The sequence below is a fragment of the Meles meles genome, chromosome 7 (genome assembly GCF_922984935.1).
Source record: "Meles meles chromosome 7, mMelMel3.1 paternal haplotype, whole genome shotgun sequence".
NCBI lineage: Eukaryota > Metazoa > Chordata > Mammalia > Carnivora > Mustelidae > Meles > Meles meles.
The window spans coordinates 14,120,489-14,143,220 of NC_060072.1; the positions used below are offsets into that span (position 1 = coordinate 14,120,489).

General features: G+C 44.2%; 2 protein-coding genes across 3 annotated transcripts in view; one reads left to right on the top strand and one right to left on the bottom strand.

Annotated features, from left to right (window-relative positions):
* Positions 1-22,732, top strand: part of SYN3 (synapsin III) — a 462,269-nt gene that overhangs the window by 141,201 nt on the left and 298,336 nt on the right. For both annotated transcript variants that reach the window (XM_046011478.1, XM_046011477.1), the window contains exons 5-6: positions 13,032-13,188; positions 16,794-16,883. In XM_046011478.1, coding sequence (XP_045867434.1) covers positions 13,032-13,188; positions 16,794-16,883 — 247 coding nt within the window. The remainder of the gene's footprint in view (positions 1-13,031; positions 13,189-16,793; positions 16,884-22,732) is intronic.
* Positions 18,681-22,732, bottom strand: part of TIMP3 (TIMP metallopeptidase inhibitor 3) — a 57,010-nt gene continuing 52,958 nt past the window's right edge. Inside the window, exon 5 of the mRNA XM_046011484.1 lies at positions 18,681-22,604. Within this exon, the coding sequence (XP_045867440.1) occupies positions 22,407-22,604 (198 nt within the window). The 3' untranslated portion in view covers positions 18,681-22,406. The remainder of the gene's footprint in view (positions 22,605-22,732) is intronic.

Consider the following 22,732-nt stretch of genomic DNA (forward strand, 5'->3'; position numbering starts at 1 on the left):
ATCCTCCAGCACTGTGAGTGCCCCAGTAACAGTTGTACCTCTAGCTTCTAAAGAGCCTTTGGCTGATGGGCTGATGGCCACTGCATCCCTGACATAATCCAAAGGCTAACTTCCCTCTGTCATCCCCTTTTGGTCAGGGGAGTCGGTAACTGAATGATACTGGGGATGTAAAAACTGAGGCCTCTTTCCTCAGAGTGAGAGCTTCAGAGCCATCCCTGTAGATCAGACTAAAACTGGGCTTTACTCACAACTACACCCCTTTCTGTCCTGCTTCCCTCACCCACTTCCGGCTTTGCTTTAGGAGCACACCCTCCCTCCTGGAATCATAGCTTTTTGGAAGCTTGTTTCGGGCTTGACTTCTAGGAGACCCAGCCCTAGATAAGCACCTACTTCACAGGGGCTTTATGTGAGGATTTGAAGAGATAAGGTTTGAAAAGCCCCTTGGTGCCTGGCACTCGGCAAGTACTCAGTAACTGGTAATCTTGATTCTTATGAACTACTGCTCTGTGACAGAATGTCACAAGGGAACTTGGACAGACACAACAGAGAGGTGGGTGTTGAAAGCCTTGGTTCTGAGTCTGGATTGGAGGGCAGTCATCCCAGGAAAGGCTCCTGGAGGTCACTTAGCCCACTTTCTTTGTCCCAGTAAGGAAACGGGGCCCCAGAGAGAAGCAGCAGTCTCAGAGACCCATGACAAATCAGGGAAGAGCTGGACTAACTCATGTCTTGCTCTTTTCCCCTCACTCTGCCTGCCATTTTGGCATCTTCAGATCCTCTTTTTTCCTGGTAGTTATTGAAGTGTTGTTGACTTTAAATGGTCTAAGACCCTGAGAAGTAAAGCCAGAGAGCACTCCTTTCCCAAGTGGATCTCTAGAGCACCTACTGCATATGGGACACCTGCTAGGCACTAAGGGAAGGATCCACAAACATATATACCAACCCCTGGTTGTAATTACAGAGAGCTTCACCATTTTCATAGTGTGTGTGTGGGTGTCTGTGTGTGTTGGTTAGTTAACACTAGCTTTCCCAAGAAGTGAATAATCCAGCCCATTTCTACAGGAAAGGTGTTATTAAAAGCAATCTTTTAAAGATCTTTAAAAGCAGGCAGGTGGGCACGTGTATTTCTGGACTCACTGTGTTTCCATATTAAACACTAAGAAATATTCTTAATTTCCACAACGCTCTGTCTGAATGGTCCTTTGATATCCCTTTCATTTTCCCCAAGGGTGTATAGAGTTTCAAACACAAGACAAATCAAGTCTTCTGGGGGATAGCTGTGGTCCCATGTGGCTAGAGTATACTGCATATCCTAGGGGATGGCCTCAGTGGAACTCGAGAAGTAGACCAAAACCATACTGGATGTAAGACATTATGTATTATTCAAAAGTGTTTGGGCTTTGATCTACAAACAGTGGGCAGCATTCAGAGCCCTCTGTCCAGGATGCTGACATGCTCAGATGTGGGTCCTACGAAGTTCTCTCTGGGCACTGTGAAGAGGAGACTTGAGGGGCAAGGCAAGACCTCTGTCCCCAGGAGATACCCTTGAACAGGTGAAGAGTTAAGTAGATGGCCACAACTTGTGAGCTGTCAGAAGACATCATATGGATAATTTCCACGTGACTAAGACACAACTGAGGGTGACAGGAATGGAAGATAAGGAGAATTCACTGAGAAAGTGGGGTTTGAGTTGAGAAAGTTTTTGAGAGGCAGATTCCTAAGCATGGGGAGTGGCAAGGACAGAGTGCATTTGTGAGCAGATAGAAGATGAATGTGAAGGGCAGCAGAGCCAGGGGCCAGGCAGAGGAGATGCAGCTAAGAAGAGAACCAGACCACCTTCTGAGGAGCACTGAGTACCAGGTAAAGAAGTAGGAACTCCCATCTGTTGGCAAGAAAGGCTCCTGGAGGGCTTTGAGCAGCAGCCAAGTAGCATGAAGAAAGCAGGATTTGAAGATCAGTCCAAGAGTGGAATGCAGAAGTGGTTGGCAGTGGGAGGATTACCTCCCCAAGTTGCAGATCATGCACTGACCACTTCCAGGCCACATGCCCTGTCCAGGAAAGTTGGATTTGTCCACCCAGTGTGGTCCAGCACTTTTACAAAAGGCAGATTTCATGCAAAAGATCTACAAGGCAGGTTTCTGGCTTCATTTTAAAAGCAGGGGATTTGGTAAAACCAGACGCAAGTATTTCCACGTGGACATTGTCTGCTGGAGTTGGGTTGCCATAGTCTTCTTTAGGTGCAGCCTTGAGTTTCATGAGAGTTTTCCCATAGAAATCCTGCTTTATTTATTTTTGGTGCCAGTCTGCATGGTGATTTTTTTAAAACTTCTTTTGAATGAGTCATCAACATTTAAGTTTTTGAGGATTTCATATAAATATCCAGATTTGGGCTTCAACAAAAAGTCATTAGGGCCACCGGGGACCTCGTTCCTATGTGGCCATAATGGCTGGAGTTCAAGCTGTTCTCTCATTCACCAGCCTCCTCTACCCTGCCTTGCTCCCGGCAGAGGCCTGTGTTAGCTGCCATTTATCAAAGAGATTATGCTTGCCTATAGAAGTATGAAATGTTTCTTGTACTCGAGTCCTTACCAAAAGTGGGAAAATGAAAGATGGTGCAAGGTGTGTGCCAGAAAGGCCAGAGAGTACATTGTGGAAATTAAGAATATTTTTATGTGTTTACTATGGAAACAGAGTGTGTGTTAGAAGGATACCACTGAAAAAGCTACTGGACAAGGCTAGCACACTTCATCCAGCCCTGAGGTCACCTGCTCGGGCCCTGTGGCACTTAGCTTTGGAATCCCTGGTGTAGAGGCAGGGAAATTAAATAACACTCAGCAGTCTGGATTCTGAGCCAGGCCCTGTGCTACAGAGAGGAATAAGGTAAGAGACTATGACCCCAGGGATTAGGAGCTGAGGGTCTATTGAGGTGTCCTGGGAATGAGGCAATGGGAGGGAAATGAGAGCAAGAGAGGGACACTTCTGGAGGGGAGAATCAGCAACATTGGTGGCTCCTTACACAGCTGGTGTCAGAGAGAAGAATGGCAGATGGCTTCAGGGTGACAGATCCTGAGAGCCTTGGAGCATGGTGGGTAAGAGAAGTCAAGCGATCCACTTTGAGGGAGGCTGATATCTTGGGCCCCGGCACAGGGATTGTGAAGTGCTGAGTGTTCAGGTGGGTGGACAGTGCTGGTTGCATCATGGTTATGCACATTGGCTTTGAATCACTCAAGTCTCATGTGGACCTTGTTCTTGCTTTGCTTAATTTCTCCATGCCTTAGTTCCTTGAAAATACTCCTTTCCATGCAGGATTATGGTGGGGATTAAAGATAGCTTAATTAAAGCTTTAAAAATGACTCCTGGCACAGAGAGAGTACTCTCGAAACCTGAGTCATTTTCACTATTGCTTTGGAGGACAAGGTGGCAAACCTCCTGAACAGAGATGATGCCATAGGCAAAGAACCAACACGGAGGCTTGCAGAAAAGCCGCAGGAAGGGAGAAAATGGTGAAGTGAAGAGCCAGGAAGAAGTATCGGGAAACAAGGGGAGAGAGTGTCTTTGAGGCAGAGGGCAAGTGTTTGGGAGGGGAAGATGAAGATCATGCTGCAGAGGCCACAAAGAAGCTTTACAGCAGGGATTCACCACTGGGAGAAATTTGCTGCCCAGAGGACTCTTGACAATGTCTCCATACATTTTGGGTTCTCACAACAGGACATGGGGGTGCTATTGCATTTAGTGGGTAGCAGCCAGGGATATTCTGACACTGTGCAATGCACAGGACGCCCCCCCCCCCAACAAAGAATTATCCAGCTCTAAATATCAATAATGCAGAGATTGGGAAACCCTTCTCTAGAGCGAGGAGGCTATCAGATTTGACTCATGGTTACACCACCAACAGATGTGTGACTTGGGCAAGTTTCTCAATCACTCTGTGCCTCAAGTTTCCTTCTTTGGAAAATGGGGATGATAACACCTGCTGTCAGACTTAAATCAATGATGATATATAGAGGGCTTGGAATAGAGGCTCTTGGTATGTTAGCTATTATTAGAAATCAGGGAAAGTGAGGACATAGCAGAGATCATTGCATCTCGGTTTGTCATTTTGGAGTGACCTCAATATGATTTCAGAGAGGTGGCGGTGGAGGCTGAGCCAGATGCAGAGGGTTGTGGAGATAAGTACATGGGAATCGGGACAGCAGGCGTAGACTGCCCTGTCCAAGAGTTGTAGCAATGGAAGGAAGAAGAGGCTAAGTATATGGCCACCAGGCCAAGTAGAAGAGCTTGCTTCACATTCATTTATCAATGCCAACCTAAAGTTTTGGTTAATGTCCAAACTGTATTATAGTTGACCCTTGAATATAGAAGGTAATAGGGGTGCTGATCCCCTGCACAGCCAAAAATTCGTATATATAACCTCCAACTCCCCCAGAACTTAAATACTAATACCCTGCAGTTGATGAGAAGCCTTATCAATAATATAAACAGTCAGTTAACACCTACTTTGTGTACTATGTTTATCTATATTCTCACAATAAAGTAAGTTAGAGAAAATATTATTTAAAAAATCCTAAGGAAGAGAAAATACACTTACATTATTGTACTATGTTTATAAAAAAAAAATCTGAGTATAAGTGGGCCTGAGCAGTTCAAACCCATGCTGTTCAAGGGTCAACTTGGTCAATGGAAATTTTCAAAACAAAAGAAATCACCGGCAATCTCACCACCTTAACAAATTAGGCATTTTCCATCTCTTCTTCCAGGACCATCATTTTTACTGTGTTCCCTTTTCCATTGTTTTATGTCACATGAAATTGTCCCATAAGCATTTTCCATGATATTACATCATTGTTATATGTGTCATTTTTTTCCAAAATGAAGATAACCTCATTGTTTTTTCCTGGTTATAAAAACGCTCGGTGCTCCCCCCTCCTTTTTTAAAATGCAGATAGTACCAAAAAGTCTGAAGAAGAATATAATAACCCCCGTTTTCCATCCCACCCTTCAGAGATAACCAGGTTAGCATTTTGGTAAACATCCTTCCAAATACATTTCCTTGCATTTATCAATGTGTTGATTTGTTAATTCTTTCATGTACATATGAACATTCCTTAACCAGCAATTCATTCTCAGCCTTAAAGCAGAAGTTTCTTTATTGTTGGGGTTGGGGTTGTGTCTTGGGAAGTGGGGAGGCAGCTGTGGGGAGCCACATACAAGAGCAAAGAAAGCCAGGAAGCTCTGAAGGTGGCTAGGAGGAGGAAATGCTGCCTAGGTGTGCAGTGTACTCGTGACCACAGGCTGCTGTGGTCGAGCACCACAGGCTGGGTGACAAGCAAGAGAAATGTAGTCTTGCACAGTTCTGGAGGCTGTGAGTCTGTGATCAAGGTGTGGTCAGGGCCACACCCCCTTCTCAGTGATGCAGGTGACAGTCCTTCCTTGCCTCTTGCCAGCTTCTCGTGGTTGCCAGCAGTTTTTGGCATTCCTTGGGGTGGAGATATATCACTCCAATCTTTGGTTCCTTTGTCACATGGCATTCTACTCTTCCTGTGTGTCAGTATCCAAATTTCCCTTTTCTTCTAAAGACACCAGTCATGGGATGAGGACTCAGTCTACTCCAGTATGACCTCACCTTGACTTGATTAAATCTGCAAAGACCTATTCCCAAATAAAGTCACTTTCACCCATAGCAGGGAGTAAGACTTCGGTGTATCTTTTTGGGGGACACAGTGTAATTCATAACATGTGGGATCTCCAGAGTGATGGAAGAAGAGGATAGAGCAAGGAGAGCAGTGAGGACTCCTTCTCTGCAATGAAAGGGAAGGAAGAGACCAGGACAGAGAGATGGAAGATTCTTGAGACTTGAGAAGAGAGATGAGGAAGCCTCCTTCCTCCAGCAAGTCACGTCTGTGTTTTATTAACCTCCTGATGGGGGCCCCGGGATTCTTCAGAGAGCCCAGCCATCCATACACCCCATGGGGCCCCTTCCCCACCGTCATCATGCCGTGCAGCTGGCAGCCGCCGTGCAGGCCCCACAGGCCTCACTGCAGCATCCTGTTGTCCGCTCCTTGCCAGACTCTTGGTTGGCTGCCACCTAATTTCTTTCCAGCCTGGACTAATTTTTTGCAGTCCTCAGGCTGGTGGGAAGCATCCCTAATTCCCAAAGCCCTTCCATATGGCCCTCCGTCTGCAAAGTGTACACAATCTCCTCTGTTTTATCCTTGTCGCAGGACAGTCATCTATAAGCCTTCAGGAGCATGGGGGCCGTTGCAGTGTTTTGATCTCCTCCCTTCTTCTCAGGACATCCGTGCTCAGTTCTCTTGGTCTCCTTTCTCTGGATTCTGTACCCAGGGTTGAATTTTCAGACATGGAGGGGGATGGAGACGGATCAAGAAGTGTGGAGATGCTTCAGAAGAAACCAGAAGCCTCTCTGCTGGTAGACACCAATGTCAGAAAGCCTGGAACCTTCCCAGGCACGGCTGGGGATAGATCTGGTGTGATGGGTCAACATGTGATCAAAAACAGCAGCATCCTCACCCATTGTCATTCTGACTCTTGGGGAACAAGGGACCATTACAAAATTGCAGTCAAGTGGCTGAGAATAATGAGGCTTCTGCTTATGTGTCCCAGGTGAAGCCCAGTCAAGATCTGTTCTTGCTACCACAGGCTTCTGCATATTTGAGGGACTCATTACACTTCTCTGATGGTTAAAGTCACTCAGCCCTCGGCTGCCTGTCTCTTGACACTCCCTGATGCACCCCGTGATCTCTGGCACTGCATCACCTATCCCATCTCTACCATTTAATTATATGTTGTCCTTGATTTCCTCTTCAATGCTGACAATGACTCATATCTGGAATCAGGAATGCAAATAACGTAGCTCATATTAAGTTTAAAGCTGAAAGTACAAGAAAACCCAGGTATAGGCTCCAGCCAGGATGTGTGATATTGAAGGCAGCCTTCTTGCCCAGGCATGAAAGACACAGGGCTTGGATCCAGTGGGACTGTGGAGACAAGGACGCAGGAAGAAACTCATGAGAGCTGTTGGGATTTCTTACCCAGCCTCATCTCTTGCCACCACTTCAGACCTTATACTCCAGTAGCCTTATACTCCTGTAACCAGTTGCAAACTTTGCCACTTCTTCCTATTATCAGTCAGAGCGAAAGTAATGGCAAGCAACTGACCCAATTCACTAGTGTAGACAACAAAGGGAACTTAAAAGGTCATATAACTCAGAAGAAAAAGATGGAGACAGGGGCCATTCCCTCCACCTGGAACACCTCCAAAACCTTGCCCAAATGACAACCCCCCACTCTTTCTTTAAGACCCAAGCCTTCCAGCATACGCTGACCCCCACTCGCCCCCAGACAGAGATGAATACATCTTTGGTCCACTAAATCTTCGAATCTTCTACATGCTTCTATTATTTCACTTACTTACTGCGGCACTTTGTAAGTCCTAGTCCTTTGGAACTGCACCCAGCTCCTCTTGGATTGTGAGTGTCCTAAAAACAGGGGTCATGTCCCTGTCATCTCAGAGTCTCTGGCCTCTACCAGGGTGCTTGGTCCACTGCCAGGGCCTAAGAATTGCTGGTGGCCACGTCCTTGGATGTTGGGATAATATTAGGACTTGGCCATTCCCCAACTGAATAGAGAAGCTGGGGTGCTGGATATGGAGGGAGGGACTTCATGCCACAGGTCGCCTGGTTCAAGTTACTAATTTTTTTGCATTCCTTGCAAATCCCTCCTATCACAGCTGTTAGGAAGGACCCTGTGCATTCTATGCAGCAGTGAGTGGCAGCATTTGAACTGTAATATGTGCCTGGTTTGCCCAGGTTTATCACTTACAGAAAGTGTTTATTTTTCACATATTAATACTTGAGAATCTGAAGAGGTCATGGGCTCCATCTTGGTTAAAACTTTCTTGATAATGTTACTATATCTCTAGGAATACAGAGAATCTTCCCTTGTAAGGTAGCCCCTAGCTGTTAGAGGCCACATGATACATCCTGGCAACTCTATCAGCACCAGTTCTCTTCTCTAGGAGTACAGGTAAAGAGGTCCTTCATTTTTCCAGTGGTCATTTCACTTCTTGCTCATTCATTTATTTCCTCATTTACACATGCATTCATTAACTTGGTCATCCATTTAACAACATTGGTATGCTCTATTTTGTTTAAGACAGGCAGATCTTCTGTTCTCATTGGGCTGTCATCTTTAGAGGGGAAGAGACAGATAATAAAAAACTAAGTGGATAAACCGGAGAAATAAAATTGCCACAAGTACTGTGAAGAAAGGAAAGTAGGACAATATGGGGGAAAAGTAGGACAAATTTCAATAGAGAGACCAAGATCAGTATCTTTGTGAAAATGAACCCAAGCTAATGAGTAAGTGATAAGGATGAGGCCCCTGGGCACCATTTGGGGAAGAGCGTCAGGAGAGAGTTAGAGGAAGAGAAGGTGTCAGTGTGGCTCAGTGGAGGTGAGGGAGGGAGAAAGGTAAAAAGTGAGGATAGAGAGGTGGGCAGGGGTCTTGTTGCCATGGTAAGGAGCCTAGGATATGCTGTCAGAAAGAGGAAGCCTAGAAGGGGTTTTTAAGCAGGGAAGGGCTGTAGAATTTTGAAAGAGCACTTTGAATATAGCATCTTGAGGTAGATTTCCGAATCCTTAAAGACAAAGAGGGGGTGACTACTACTTTTAAAGAATTAGAAAGATTCCAATTTAGAGATGAGTTCTTGAAGTCCTAAAGAGAAAGCACATCATAATATCTGGGACTGGAATGGGGCCATCCCAGCACAGGCCCTCAGATACTTCTCTTGGACGGTATCTTGGAAGGGCTCCCTCTTTCTCTAGAAAGATTTCCCCCCCAGGCTGTGTCTTTCTTATGAGTTCTCCACAAACACTGAAAACCTGGCAGGCCAGCCAGCGTGAAAACTTTAATTATTTCCTCCTGGGGCAGAATGGAGTTACACCCAGTGAGACACCAGGTTTGCCACCGCTGTTATCTGTGGGGAAAGCCACACTGCTGGGAGTAAGGGGTGTCTCATTGTGAGAACCAGGGCCCTGGAGGACCCTCTGATCATCAAAGCAGAGAGAGAAATCAAAAAGGAAAGACTGATAGATTTGACTAGGAGCGAATGGAAAATGTGTTTATATGGTTTTTTGATGATGCTAGCCATTAAAAAAAAGGGAAACAAACAACTAGTAAAAATATTGCCACACAGGACAGTATGATAAAGGTCAGCACCCTATACACAGAGCTCTGTGAGCAGACTTTTACAGAAAAGAAAATGCACATCATTAACGAAAGTACTCAAGCTCACTAAAGTCACAGAAATGTAAACTAAAATAGCAGTGGGTATCTTGGGGGAAGTTACTTATCAAATTAAAAAAATGTCTGCTATGCTGGGGAAGCCATAGTGATGTGGACACTGTCATGTGCAACTGGCGGCTTAGGTCTTTAGAAAGGGGGGCACGTTTGGGTATTAAAAAAAAAAATCATACCCCTTAAGCCGTAATCTCACTTCTTAAAAATCTATCTTAAGGAAATAGTTAAAAAGGAACTCATTGATTTGTGTACAAACATGTACATATGTGAAGTGTTGGAAATAGCCTACTTGATAATAGTGGATGACAGGTTGACTTCATTGTGGTATATCCATTCAGTAGACTGTTGGGTGGCTATAAGAAACAATATTTTTGAAGATATTTTGAAGATTTGAAGATATTTTGTAGAGAAATGCTCACACTAAAATATTTGGAAAATAGCATGAAATCAATTATGAGTATGAATATACATTATATATATTAAAAATAGATAATTAGATTGTCGTGAACATATAAGGAGACATAAAAGGTTATTAGGGATTTTCTCTGGTTGAGAATTACAGGTAATTTTGTTTACTTTTTTTGTGTTTTTGAAGCTTTTTTTCCTTTTACACGGCGAACATATATTGCTTTTAAAATCAGGTAAAAGCAGAAAATAGTTATATTTTGTGAGTGCTATCGTCATCAGTTCCCTATTAGAAACACACCACTTGCCCCTTCCTTCCTTCCTTCTCTATTGCTGTAAGAGCCAGCAAATTGGAACACAAAGAGCAGAAAAGCCAGAGGAGAGACCTGGGTGTGACGTGCTCTGGCATGGTTTTGCCTGGGACACATCACTGCCTTGCTATGGGCTTCAGTCTCCCTGTCTGTAAAATATATTAGTTGGACTGGTTCAGCTCTAAGAATGCAATAAGGATATAGACATAATAATTCCAAGCTTCTAACCCAACTCTGACCCTAACTACAGAGTGACATGATTGACCATCTCCATGACCACAATGTCAGCCATACCCAACATGTTACCATCCACCTGGTTCCCTGGAATTAGTTACAGCTCCATGGGGGAGAAATTTACCATTTCCTTTAGGGACAAGAGGATGATGTTCATGTACATCATTCATTCCTTCAACATGTACTTATTTCACCACTGCTCCCCTGGCACCAGACCCTGAAGTGTACAAGGAGACCCAAGCTCATACCAATTTGAGAAGTGTCTGCACCTGCAGCTCATTCTTTCCTTCTGTCTCCAATGGGGCAAGTCCTTTCTGTTTGACAGGGTTTTTTTTTAATTTTATTTATTTATTTGACAGAGAGAGGTCACAAGTAGGCAGAGAGAGAGAGAGAAACAGGCTCCCCACTGAGCAGAGAGCCCGATGCAGGGTTCGATCCCAGGACCCTGAGATCATGACCTGAGCCGAAGGCAGAGGCTTAAACCACCGAGCCACCCAGGCGCCCCCTGATAGTTATTTTAACTTAAATTTGAATTATTTTAAAGAAAAATAGTTTATTTGAAGCTAAGTATCTAACTCGGGATGAGCCAAGTATATCATACCATTTTAAGGGTAAACTACCTACGCACTGTGAAGCTGATTTTCTTGTGTGACCTAGAAGTGAGGAATCTAGAAATAGATGGATCCTTGGCAGTGCATGTAAAACAGTTTGTGAATTCACCTGGAGCCATGTGGTGGAGGGAAGACTATATGGACTTGGAGTGATCACCTGAGTTCACACATGGCTCCCCTGCTTCCCAACTTTGTGACTTGGGGAAGTTTGTAACTTCTCTGGGCTGTGTGTTCCCATCTACAAAGTGGGGGCATAGTCCCAACCTTACCCATGTCTGGTTGTGAATACTAATCAGTCTCAGGTCTCCAAAGGGGCCCAGCAAAGAGACTGCCATGTTCTTGGCCTTCACATTAATATTCTTGCTGCTTTCCAGAGGCTGCTACTTGAAAGAGACAAGACATGTTTGAAATATACAGATTATATATGAATGTATACATATTATGTATATATATATATGTAAGTATATATACATACCATAATGCATGGTAGTTGAGAATTAGGGCTATGAAGCTACACGTATCTGAACCTGCCGTGTACCTGCAGCATGTCTTTTTGAGGAAGTGACTTAATCTTTGTGAGCCTCTGGATGCTGTTGACATAAAATGGGGCGCCTGGGTGGCTCGGTGGGTTGGGCCGCTGCCTTCGGCTCGGGTCATGATCTCGGGGTCCTGGGATCGAGTCCCGCGTCGGGCTCTCTGCTCGGCGGCGAGCCTGCTTCCCTCTCTCTCTCTCTCTCTGCCTGCCTCTCTGTCTACTTGTGATCTCTCTCTGTCAAATAAATAAATAAAATCTTAAAAAAAAAAAAAGAACAAATTTTGAAATAAAAAAAAGAGTTATTCAAGCCCAAGAGGATACACAATCTTCACAAAGAAGAGAGTGTTCTGGTAAGGAAACATTTGATGTAGGTTTATATATGTTTTGCATAAAAAGTTGCAAATTATTAGACAACATTTCAGAAAGTTGCAGACCTTATCTTAAGTTTCTTTCTTTTTTTTTTAATTTGTTTATTTTCAGCATAACAGTGTTCATTGTTTTGGCACCACACCCAGTGCTCCATGCAGTACGTGCCCTCCCTATTACCCACCACCTGGTTCCTCAACCTCCCACCCCTCCGCCCCTTCAAAACCCTCTGGTTGTTTTTCAGAGTCCATAGTCTCTCATGGTTCATCTCCCCTTCCAGTTTCCCTCAACTCCCTCTCCTCTCCATCTCCCCATGTCCTCCATGTTATTTGTTATGCTCCACAAATAAGTGAGACCATATGATCCTTGACTCTCTCTGCTTGACTTATTTCGCTCAGCATAATCTCTTCCAGTCCCGTCCATGTTGCTACAAAAGTTGGGTATTCATCCTTTCTGATGGAGGCATAATACTCCATTGTGTATATGGACCACATCTTCCTTATCCATTCATCCGTTGAAGGGCATCTTGGTTCTTTCCACAGTTTGGTGACCGTAGCCATTGCTGCAATTATCTTAAGTTTCTAATATTTGCAAGGCTGTGTGACTTGAGTCTTACTGGAACCAGGGAAGTTTCTTACTTTTTCTTATCTTTGTGTTCAGAATGTTCCTTTTTGGTTATTTTCTTTAACAAAGCAGATGTACACCATGTGCGCTGGGGGCAGACATAGAGCCTATGCTCTGAGGTTTTGCCGAGTCATTTTGACCTTGGTAAATGTTGGAGTATAGCTTCCCTGGGAGCTGAGGAGCAGGGCCCACAAACGTTGAAAGTTGAAAATTTCCTTTATCAGTGCTCCTCTGTAAAATGGAGTTTCTGGCAGCATTGCCCATGTCCTTGGGCAGTTAGGAGAGTTCAGTAAGGTAATAGGTGCTGCCTAATAAAATGGAGGTGCATTCACATTTTCCTCTAATAATAAATGAATATTTGTTCAATATAGAAAATCTAAAAAACTACCTAAAAAAGAAAATGAATAAAATATGAGTTCTTTTCAGCCCTTTCATTTTGTAGCTGCTGTGTGTTTGCATCTGACTGTCCCCATCCACACTCCCCCACCCAATCCACATTCTGAACTGAGGTTCCTGGGCTGGCAGCACCCATGCCAGGTCAGTGTTATCCCTTGTAGGCTGTGATCCGATGCCCTGGTGTTTCAGCAATTCTTCATGTAGTAACACTGCTGCGGGCCCTTCTCTTTGCAGATCCTTCAAACCAGACTTCATCCTGGTCCGTCAGCATGCCTACAGCATGGCCCTGGGTGAAGACTACCGAAGTCTGGTCATTGGCCTCCAGTATGGAGGGTTGCCTGCTGTCAACTCTCTCTACTCCGTCTACAACTTCTGCAGCAAGCCCTGGGTGGTAAGTGATGTTCCAGGCTGACCTACAGTGGAGTAGGGGGTTGGCAGTGGGTGGTCTCCCAGCCCTGAAATGGGCCCATCTTCCAGCATGGAGGCCTCAACAATGGGTCTTTTTTAAGCAACTGAATAAGCAGATTGGACCCCAGGTCCCTGCTGGTAATTATTACCTAACAAGTATATAACAAAATAGTATGAACATAGTATGATATAGTATTATATTATAATAACATTAGTGGTAAGAGGGATATTATTCTTACTAATATTAAATTATATCATTTTTGTTAACAGTGGGCACTATTTATTGAGCACTTACTATGTACCAGATAATCGTGCTGCCTGGTGCTCAAACTATTACTATCATGTGAAGTGGATATCATTACTCCATTTGACAGAAAAAGAAGCTCAGCTTCAGAGCAGCTAAGGAACTCACCCAGGGTCATGTAGACTATGAGGGATGAAACCCGAACCTGAAGCCGTATCTCCCCAAACCCCAAGACTTAATTTTCTCTCCCTTGTATTCATAAATTTCATTCATCCCTTTATTTATTTGAGTCTCCATTCAAATGTCACATGTAAGAGAGGCTTTGCCTAGGATACCACCCCTCTATTCCCCCCAATACTCTCAATTCCCTTATCCTGCTTAATTTCCCCCCCAATACTTATCTCCATCTAGAAGGATATATTTATCCATTCTTTTGTGTATTGTCTGTCTTCCCTACTAGAAGTAATTCATTCATTCAACAAATATTTATCAACACCTGCTATGTTCCAGGCACTGTTCGTAGTCCTAGGAACATGGCAGTGAGTAGATCAGACCAAAGTCCCTGACCTATGCATCTTATATTCTAGAGATCAGAGGCACATACAGTAAGTATATTAATAAATTGCCAAATATGTAATGTGTCATATAAGTGCCAAGAGAGAAAATAAAGCAGGGAAGGGAGATAGGGAAGGTGGAGGCTGGAGATATGTACAGTGTGCTCTGTGGAGCTCTAGCTGTCTAAAGACAGCTCTAATCTGTTGTTTCCCTCTGCTTGATCTCTTGGTGGTAGGACAGTGGTTGAGAACATGGGTTATGGAGCCAGATTGGCTAGTTCCAGGAGCCTCAGTTTATGAGCTGTGTCATCTTGAGCAATTTGCTTAACCTTTCTGAGATTATTTTCCATATTTGTAAATGATGATAATAATAAAGTCATTCTGGTAGGGTTATGAGTGAATACGTTTGGCTAACACAAAGCATGCACTCAATACATGGGAACAGTTATTATATCATTCAATAAATATTGGGTGCCATCAAGATCTCTGCAGAGTTGGCACTCAGTATTTATTGAATGAATATATAGATAATTTAGTAGATGTGGAGAATTTTTAACCACTATTTTCATGGTTCTGGTCTCCTCATTCTACCCTGAGCTTTTTGGTTTATAGCATCCCAGATTTGATGCCACTGTCTAGAAGGGTCTTAGATAGTATTAGCCCACACCCCCTTGTTTTTCCACATGGATATCATGATGGCAGCAGCTACCATTCATCAGCCCTGTGTCCTGTGCTGAGCCCTTAATGTACGTACTGTATTTGATCTTCAGAAACTGATAAGTACATATTTCTAATATCTCCATTGTACAGATGAGGAAACTGGAGGTGGGCATCTCTAAAACTCATGTGCTTGATCATAGACTTTCTCTCTCTCTGAACTTCAGTATCCTTCTCTCTAAACTGAGGGATCCCCCATCATTTCCCATATTTCTTTTTTTTTTAAAGATTTTATTTATTTATTTGACAGATCACAAGTAGGCAGAGAGGCAGGCAGAGAGAGAGGAGGAAGCAGGCTCTCCGTGGAGCAGAGAGGACCCTGGGATCATGACCTGAGCCGAAGGCAAAGTCTTAACCCACTGAGCCACCCACGTGCCCCCATTTCCCATATTTCTGAGGTCCCTCAAACCCTCTAGGTGGACTCAATGTAGCATCATACTTACAGACTCTACCCCAAGAGTTTGCAGGCCAGTTCTAGTGTGATGCAAAAAGTTCTTAAGTTACACATTCTCTCTGGGCCATTAGTGTTGAGCTACTCCCAAGTCAGTCTGGTTTAAGACTTAGCACCTCTTCTAGCCATTGGACCACAAATTGTAGCTTACTCCTTCTTCCTGATCAGAATTTACCATGCCCTTTCCACTTATGACCACTAAGATTTCCCTTTTGCTTTCTGGGTAAATTCCGAGCTCCTTGTTCTAGCCTTTAAGGCTCCCAATGGTCTGTCATGGATCACCCTCTGTCATCCTCTCTCACTGTCCCCTATACCCAAGATCAAAGCTATGATGGCTACTGAATGTCTCCAGGGCACTACTCTCACTGCACACCTAGAGTACCCTTCCATCTTCTCTTGTGTCATTGGCTCTAGGGAATCATCCTGACCCCTACTCTGTCCTTCTTCCAGGCCCCTCAATCCTCTTGCTTTCTTCCAGCAAGACATTATTATCTCAGCCACCTGCCCACAATCTTCCCTCAAGGCCTGGTCTCCTATGCTAATCTTCTTATGCCAATATTAAAGCACAGTACTGAGCACAAAGTGGGCTCCCATGGGTGCTGAGTGGTGTGGCATAATTGAGGAAAATGTAAGTCCAAAATCTGCCTTCCAGGAGCTTACCTTCCAGCTCTAGAGATGGTAGCTATCTCTATGGCAAAATGAGGCTGTGCTGAAGCAAGAGGAGCCAGGTGTGGAAGGGATGCAGCTCAAGCAGTTGGAAATGAGTATGGTTGTAAAAGCAGAAAAAATAGAGTTGACCCTTGAATAGTGCACGAGTTGGGGTACCAACACCCTGTGCAGTTGAAAATCTGTGTATAACAATTGACTCCCCCAGGACCTAACTACTGATAGCCTATTGTTGACTGGAAGCTCTACTAATAACATAAATAATTAACACAATTTCATATAGTATATGTATTATATGTTGTTTTCTTACAGTAAAGTAATCTAGGGGAAAATGTTGTTAAGAAAATCATAAGGAAAAGAAAATACATTTATAGCACTGAACTATATTTACTGAAAAGAATCCACATGTAAGTGTTCCTGTGTAGTTCAAATCTACCTTGTTCAGTGTGTTAGCTGGAATCTAACATTTGAGTGCTCCTAGAGACCAAGGGCAGCTTTTCATACATTGTGTATTACTGGATCTCCTATTTTTTCCATTTACGAATGGATTTGCTTTCTAGGCTACACATTTAGTAAGTGGTGGAGAATTTGAATCCATAGTCTACACCATAAACTGTTATGTAGTCCTGCCTCTCTAGAAAAAAAGGCTTTGCAGGGGGGCATGTGGCATGAATGTCAGCAGGTTGTGCTTGTGTGAAATGTTGAGTGTGTAGCAAATGCTCATTAAATGTAATTGAGCTAAACTCAGTGGCCTGGAAGAAATGAAGGGTTGATGCAACCGGATGATTGAAAGGATGAACTTCTGGCCAAAGAATCTGGTTTTTATCCTGTAAACAGGGACTAGCTACTGCAGCTCAGCTCAGAACAGTCAGTTACTTGAGGCTTGGGATCAAGTGGGAGGTTCCACCATACTGTATAACAATGATTGACCAATGCTCTTTTTTCTTCTCTCTTAGTTCTCTCAACTCATTAAGATCTTCCATTCCTTGGGTCCTGAGAAGTTCCCACTTGTGGAACAAACATTCTTTCCCAACCATAAGCCAATGGTGAGTGCCCTTTTTTACTCTGATTAACTTCATGATACGGAATGAACACAGATGTCCATGTTTTCCATCCCTTTGGATGGAGGAGTGAGCTAAGGGCTCACTCCCTGGGCTCTAAGGAGGACTTGTGGTGTCCTGTGGGAATGCCTGGTTTTCCTAGGGAAAGAATCAACACTTTAGGTGAAGTTTCAGGTAGCAGGGTAAATGACAAAGGTGGTTGGCATTCCTTGGGATATTGGGAATTTTCAGCAAATCTGGGGACAACTTGAGCTGGCATTTTGGAGACAAAGTTTTATAATAAAGATAAAAGATGTTTCAAAAGTTGGAAGTTGTATCCCTTGAGCCCTGGGCAGAACCTGGTTTCAACTCTCATCTCAATAAAAACAGTAATATTTTATTGGTGTTGATCATCGAAGGGCAGCTTCTATGTATGTTCTCTTTGCATTTTGACTTTTGGATGTACCTGAGGTTGTCTCTGGGAAATGGTTAGAGCTTAGCTTGGAGCACATGGTAGAGCCTCTCATTTGGAGGACAGCTGGGTGGGAAGGTTAATATCTTTCTGAATAGGGTGGAGAGTTCTCCATCCCACAGCCAGAAGAAGTTGGGCAGAAGAGTTCTGTGCAGCTGGAGATAGCCTGTGATGTGTGTGCTTGTGTGGTTGGTGGTCTTCTTAAGCTGGTCAAAGGAATGCTGGGCCATGGACCCATGCTTGCCTCGTGAGGAATGTGAATCTTGGGTAACAGGGTAGTTAACATAGTATCCAAATGTCCTAGATGGGGACTGTGGCCTGGATTTAGAATCCCAAACTCAGGCTGCTGACCTGGACGATTCTGTTTGGAGGCACCGATGGGTAAGAATGCAAGCTCTGAGGAGGAGCAGTCAAAACAAGTAAAGAGGTTTCCATTGATTATCTTTCCCTTATATCTGATCTGGTAAGAGTCTTAGAATCCAGGATGCGCTGCTTAGAATATGAAGATTTGTGGAACCTGGCATATTCCAACAAAGCATGAACACAGTAGAGAAAAGTCAAGGTTTATCATCAAGCCAGAATGAGTTTGAATCCTAGACTGCCAGTGTACTAAGTCTTGAGCAATGAATTAACTCGAGACTTGGGTTCCTCATCTGGAAACTATGGAGGACAGTTGGGCAACCTCATTGGGTTTTTGAAGTTTAATGTATTCATGTGTATAGAGTGCTATGCCTGACATTCGATAGATGATATAAGTTGAGTAGCTTAAAATAGGGGCATTATACCCTGGAACATTGTCAACAATGGAATGAAAGTTGGGTGAGGGGTCTGGAGCCAACCCAGCCCATTGAGGATAATAGATCTAGCTGTAAGCTCTGGGAGGAACTCATCAGTTAGTGGGACCTCTTGATTTCCTGGCATTCCCTACTAGGCTGAGCCACACTTGGAATTTCAGGCAGGCATTTGGCATCAGACACTGACATTTTCAGCCTTCCCCTCTCACTTCCATGGTGTGAGATTCTTAGGAAGAAAATGGGGAAAGCCATGTCTGGTCTGGGAATACCTATACTGGTTACTAATAGTTAATTAGATAGAGATCCAGATTCTGTAGAGCTATGGAGAACCTTGACTGTGGAATCAGGGAGAAAGCTCAGGCCAGAATTAGCAGTCAGAGGGAAATCTACAATGCCACTCTTGAAATTGTTCCAGCCTTGGGAAAGGACTAGAGCATGGTGGCCCAGGCTGTTGAAGTAAATGAATGGAGGGGCCCTCTACTGTCTATATTACTCCCAGTGGTGGTCAGGATATAAGGAGGCAAGAGACTGCAGGTGTGTGATAGAAATAAAACCATTTTACTGTTTAGAATAAAGGACACACTATAAAAAGTGAACATTATGCAACATTACAGACAATATACATTCACGGAATATAAAATTCATAAATAACATGGAGGAAAACTGTAAACAGTGCTACAAAATTTAGCAACAAATACATTCCTTCCAGACAGGGTTTTCTCTGGTTGGTTTCTCTCCATCACTTCTGGGTCTCAGGACAGCAGACTGGCTAAAGGGAAAGGTGTGGGCCTGGGAGAATCTATGAAGCCCTCCCCTCAAAGCAGGAACTGGTCTTTAAGTTCTTCCTCTCCTCACACCTCCCAAGAGCCAATTTGGAGGCTGTTGATATCCATCTCCCCTACACTCCCACATTTTGGTTTGCATCTGTCATCGGATTTTTAAAGTGTTTTCCTTGTGTGAAATTTTTGTAGTGATATTTTTACTTTCGGCAGCCAGGAGCCACGGTGCCATCTTGGGGTAATCCATGTTGGCGACCATCAAACACAAGATGAAAGGCCAGGGCAGGGGAGGGTACTGTCTCCCAGGGGGCCACAGTGTCTCTGAGACAGAGTTGTTCCAATTGTTTCTTAAATTGTTCAAGAACCATCATATGAAAATTGGTACTCATGGACTATACCTAAACTGCCATGATGTAGGTCTGGAGCTGGGTGACAGTAAAGGACAAGTCTCCAGTATTATCTACCCAGCCACATGGAGCACAGGTCTGAGAGGAGAGAGGCTGGGTATAGTGCTTTCTAGATAGGTGGATAGGGAGGCAGAAGAGATGGCCAGATGAGGCCAAGAGGTCTTGGAATCACAGCTCCCATAGCTCTGGATTTTCAGGAGAAATCATGGCTTCCCAATTGGGTGGTCAAAGATCAAGGGGAAGAAGAATGGGACTGACCAGCAGACTGCCCAGTGCCAGTTGATACAGAGCAAGGACATGAATGTACTTGCTATTTTCAAGAGAAAACTTCTTGCTATTCCAGAAAGCACTGGGATGCCAATAAAGGGAGGAGGACAGATGAATCTCAAGTGCTAGTTCCTTCTCATTTCTCCAGTTCGCCAGTCGAGCTGCCTGCACAGTAGAAGTATTTTACCCTCATTTCCACTGTAGAATTTGATTCAGGAAAATGGCGGCATGTGGGTTCCATTTTTTTTCTCTTAAACACAATGTACACATATTAAAGCCTACACATGACACAAGATTTAGCAAAATAAAACGTTCACGATATGATTGAAATACGGAAGTGTCTCAACTACATAAATGACTTTAAATTATACAGTAAGTGAACAGGTGAAATAAACAAAGCTATAGCTTATAGAAAGCTCAAAAACCGCCCTCTGCCAATATCGCTTTGCAAAGGACCTTTCTTTGCCCAGGACCTGCTGTCTCTTTGCCAGGGCCTGACAGATGGAACTGTGGTTCCACAACATTTCTGCAGGGAAGCTTCAGATGACTCATGCTCAGGCCTCACCCCAGGTCCCGCCTTGTGTGAGTGGAGGTGGCCCCACCAGGGACCAAGAATCACCGATGCTTCATAGAGGGGATGCTGTTGTCCATTTGTGGGAGGGCACTTGTGTGAGTTGGACCAGGGGTTCCACCTTAGAAGACTTTGAGGTTGAAATCAAGAAATTCTCAGAACACCAAGGCTGGGGCTTACTTCTTAAGAACCTCTGGCCTGCTGACCTCAGCTCCTTTTGCTTATACTGCTGCATTGAGAAGGCAAAGCCTCCCATTTTCCACCTGCCAGATGGCATGACCATAGGTGAAAGATACAAGATAATAAAATGGATCCTACGGAAGCCAGATGCCTGTACTGCCTTCCCACTGAGGAGTTCTGCCAAACACCTTGCCTGGGCATTTGTGCATGTGTGTATTTGTGCACGCAAGACATTACACTGTGTTGTCTGCTTCTTTTTTTTTTTCTCCTGTTTCAATTGGCAGCTCTGTTTCCTAAAGTGGAATGAACTGAAGATACAAATACTAGGAGGATAAATACCCATAATCTGAAAAAAGAGACAGAGCAATCATGTTAAATGTTACCAACCTACCACCCCCAACTCTGTAAAGTATACATTATCACCTACACTTGGCATCTCACTTTCAATACTTAAACTTAAAATAATTTTATTTAATCAGAGAACTTATATTATAGTTTTATTCAAAAACAACAACAACAACAACACAACAAAATCCCTACAGCTGATTGCAGAGTCAGGCTTCCCCAGTGACCACTGATTTTAATCCCTTGAGGTAAGGACCTCAGGAGATGGTGTTTGCCCACCAGTGAGCTGTGGGAAGAAGAGCAGGCTGTCTTGTAACCCAGGAAAGTGGCCATCTAGCTGAGGCAGGACACTTTGCAGCTTTCCCTCTTGTGCCTGGGGCCCCTGACCCACACTAACTCTCATCTCCCACCTGAGCCAAGCCAGTAAGGCAGTTAAATGAAGGCCCCAAACATGAAGCAGGAGAAAAGGAGAGGGACAGAGGTCAGCTGACCCCAGTTAGAGGGATGTCAAGGGTGTTCAGAATTTCAAATTTTAATTAAAATGAAAAAAAAAAAGTCAACTTGGAATGTCATGATTTTCTTCAAACAAGCAACGACAACAAAATAGAAGAGATTATACTACTGGCATATTTAACAGCATTGAACAGAATTCTGTGTCCTGTAAAAAATTAGCTTATGTCCCCGTGTGGGTATATGCAAATGTGTATACAAACACATCCCCCTAGGTGATCTAAACCCTACTTTGGAAATAGTATTCTCTAACCAAATCTACTTGGCTATATCTGTGGATAGTGTACGGTGTGTGTATTCCTCCAATTTACATAAAGGCAAGCTCCTGGCCAAATCTACCAAAGAGTTTTCCAGGAGGAAGTCTTATGGGAGATAGAGAGAGGAAAGACATTCATCTCAGTCTTTCACCTGAGCTTTTGTACAAGGCAGGCAAATTGCCTCCTGACCTCAGGCAGATGTTTAAGTCTTCAACAACTAAGAAAGTTCTGTTATTCTGGCCTGGCTGCTTGCTCCAGACTCAGAAACATCTGGTCAACCCCAGCAGCACTGGCCTGGGGGAACTGTGTGTGCTGCACCCTCCCAGACCTTCTCCTGCCCTCTCTGCCTTCCCTCCCTCACTCTTACATGCAGACACAGACAGACACAGTCTGGTTGGGACATGCAGTAGCATCTCCTTGGTGTATAAGATCTTCTGCGTACCTTGAGTCTATCTGCTTGCTGCCCTGGACTGATCCTGAAACGGTTGACCTCTCAGCAACTTCCTCGTCTGTGTCTTTTATGTACTGGGGTGGAGGAGAAGGTCCAAGGGAGAAGGGTCTGGGAGTTGGTGAGGTGGGAAAGAAGAGAGAGGGGTAGGTGTTACAATGCCCAAATGGGGTAGTTTTTCGATTTTTGTTTTCCTAAAAAAATAGATTTTATTATCACGAAGAAGAGGAGTGTACATTCCTCATTCTTTCTGGCATGGCACCAAAAGTTCCCACGTGGAAATGGGTGATGTCAAGGCCAAAAAGAAGGGGTAGTGTGGGGCCAGGAGGATGGTTCCAAATAAACTCCATATGACAGCATAGACTTTTCCTTAAGTGTTCGAAGTGCTAAATTTGCAAGAAAACAGGCACTAATGTCATTGTCATCATCTGGGAAGAGTTAGTGTCCGAGGGAAGCTCAGCGGGAAGGGAGGGAGGTGAGGTGGGGCAGGGTCTGGTGCTCAGGGGTCTGTGGCATTGATGATGCTTTTGTCTGGGGGCGCCCATCCTCGGTACCAGCTGCAGTAGCCACCCTTCTGCCGGATGCAGGCATAGTGTTTGGACTGGTAGCCAGGGTAGCCGAAATTGGAGAGCATGTCGGTCCAGAGGCACTCGTTCTTGGAGGTCACAAAGCAAGGCAGGTAGTAGCAGGATTTAATCTGCAATTAGAGAATATCCAAAGGTTGGTGGGCTCTGTCATGGTGGACCCAGTTCTGATGCTTCCTCAAGTCTAGGTGCATACCACTGTAGGTGGAGCCCAGCCACATCAGTCCCTTAGTGAAAATAA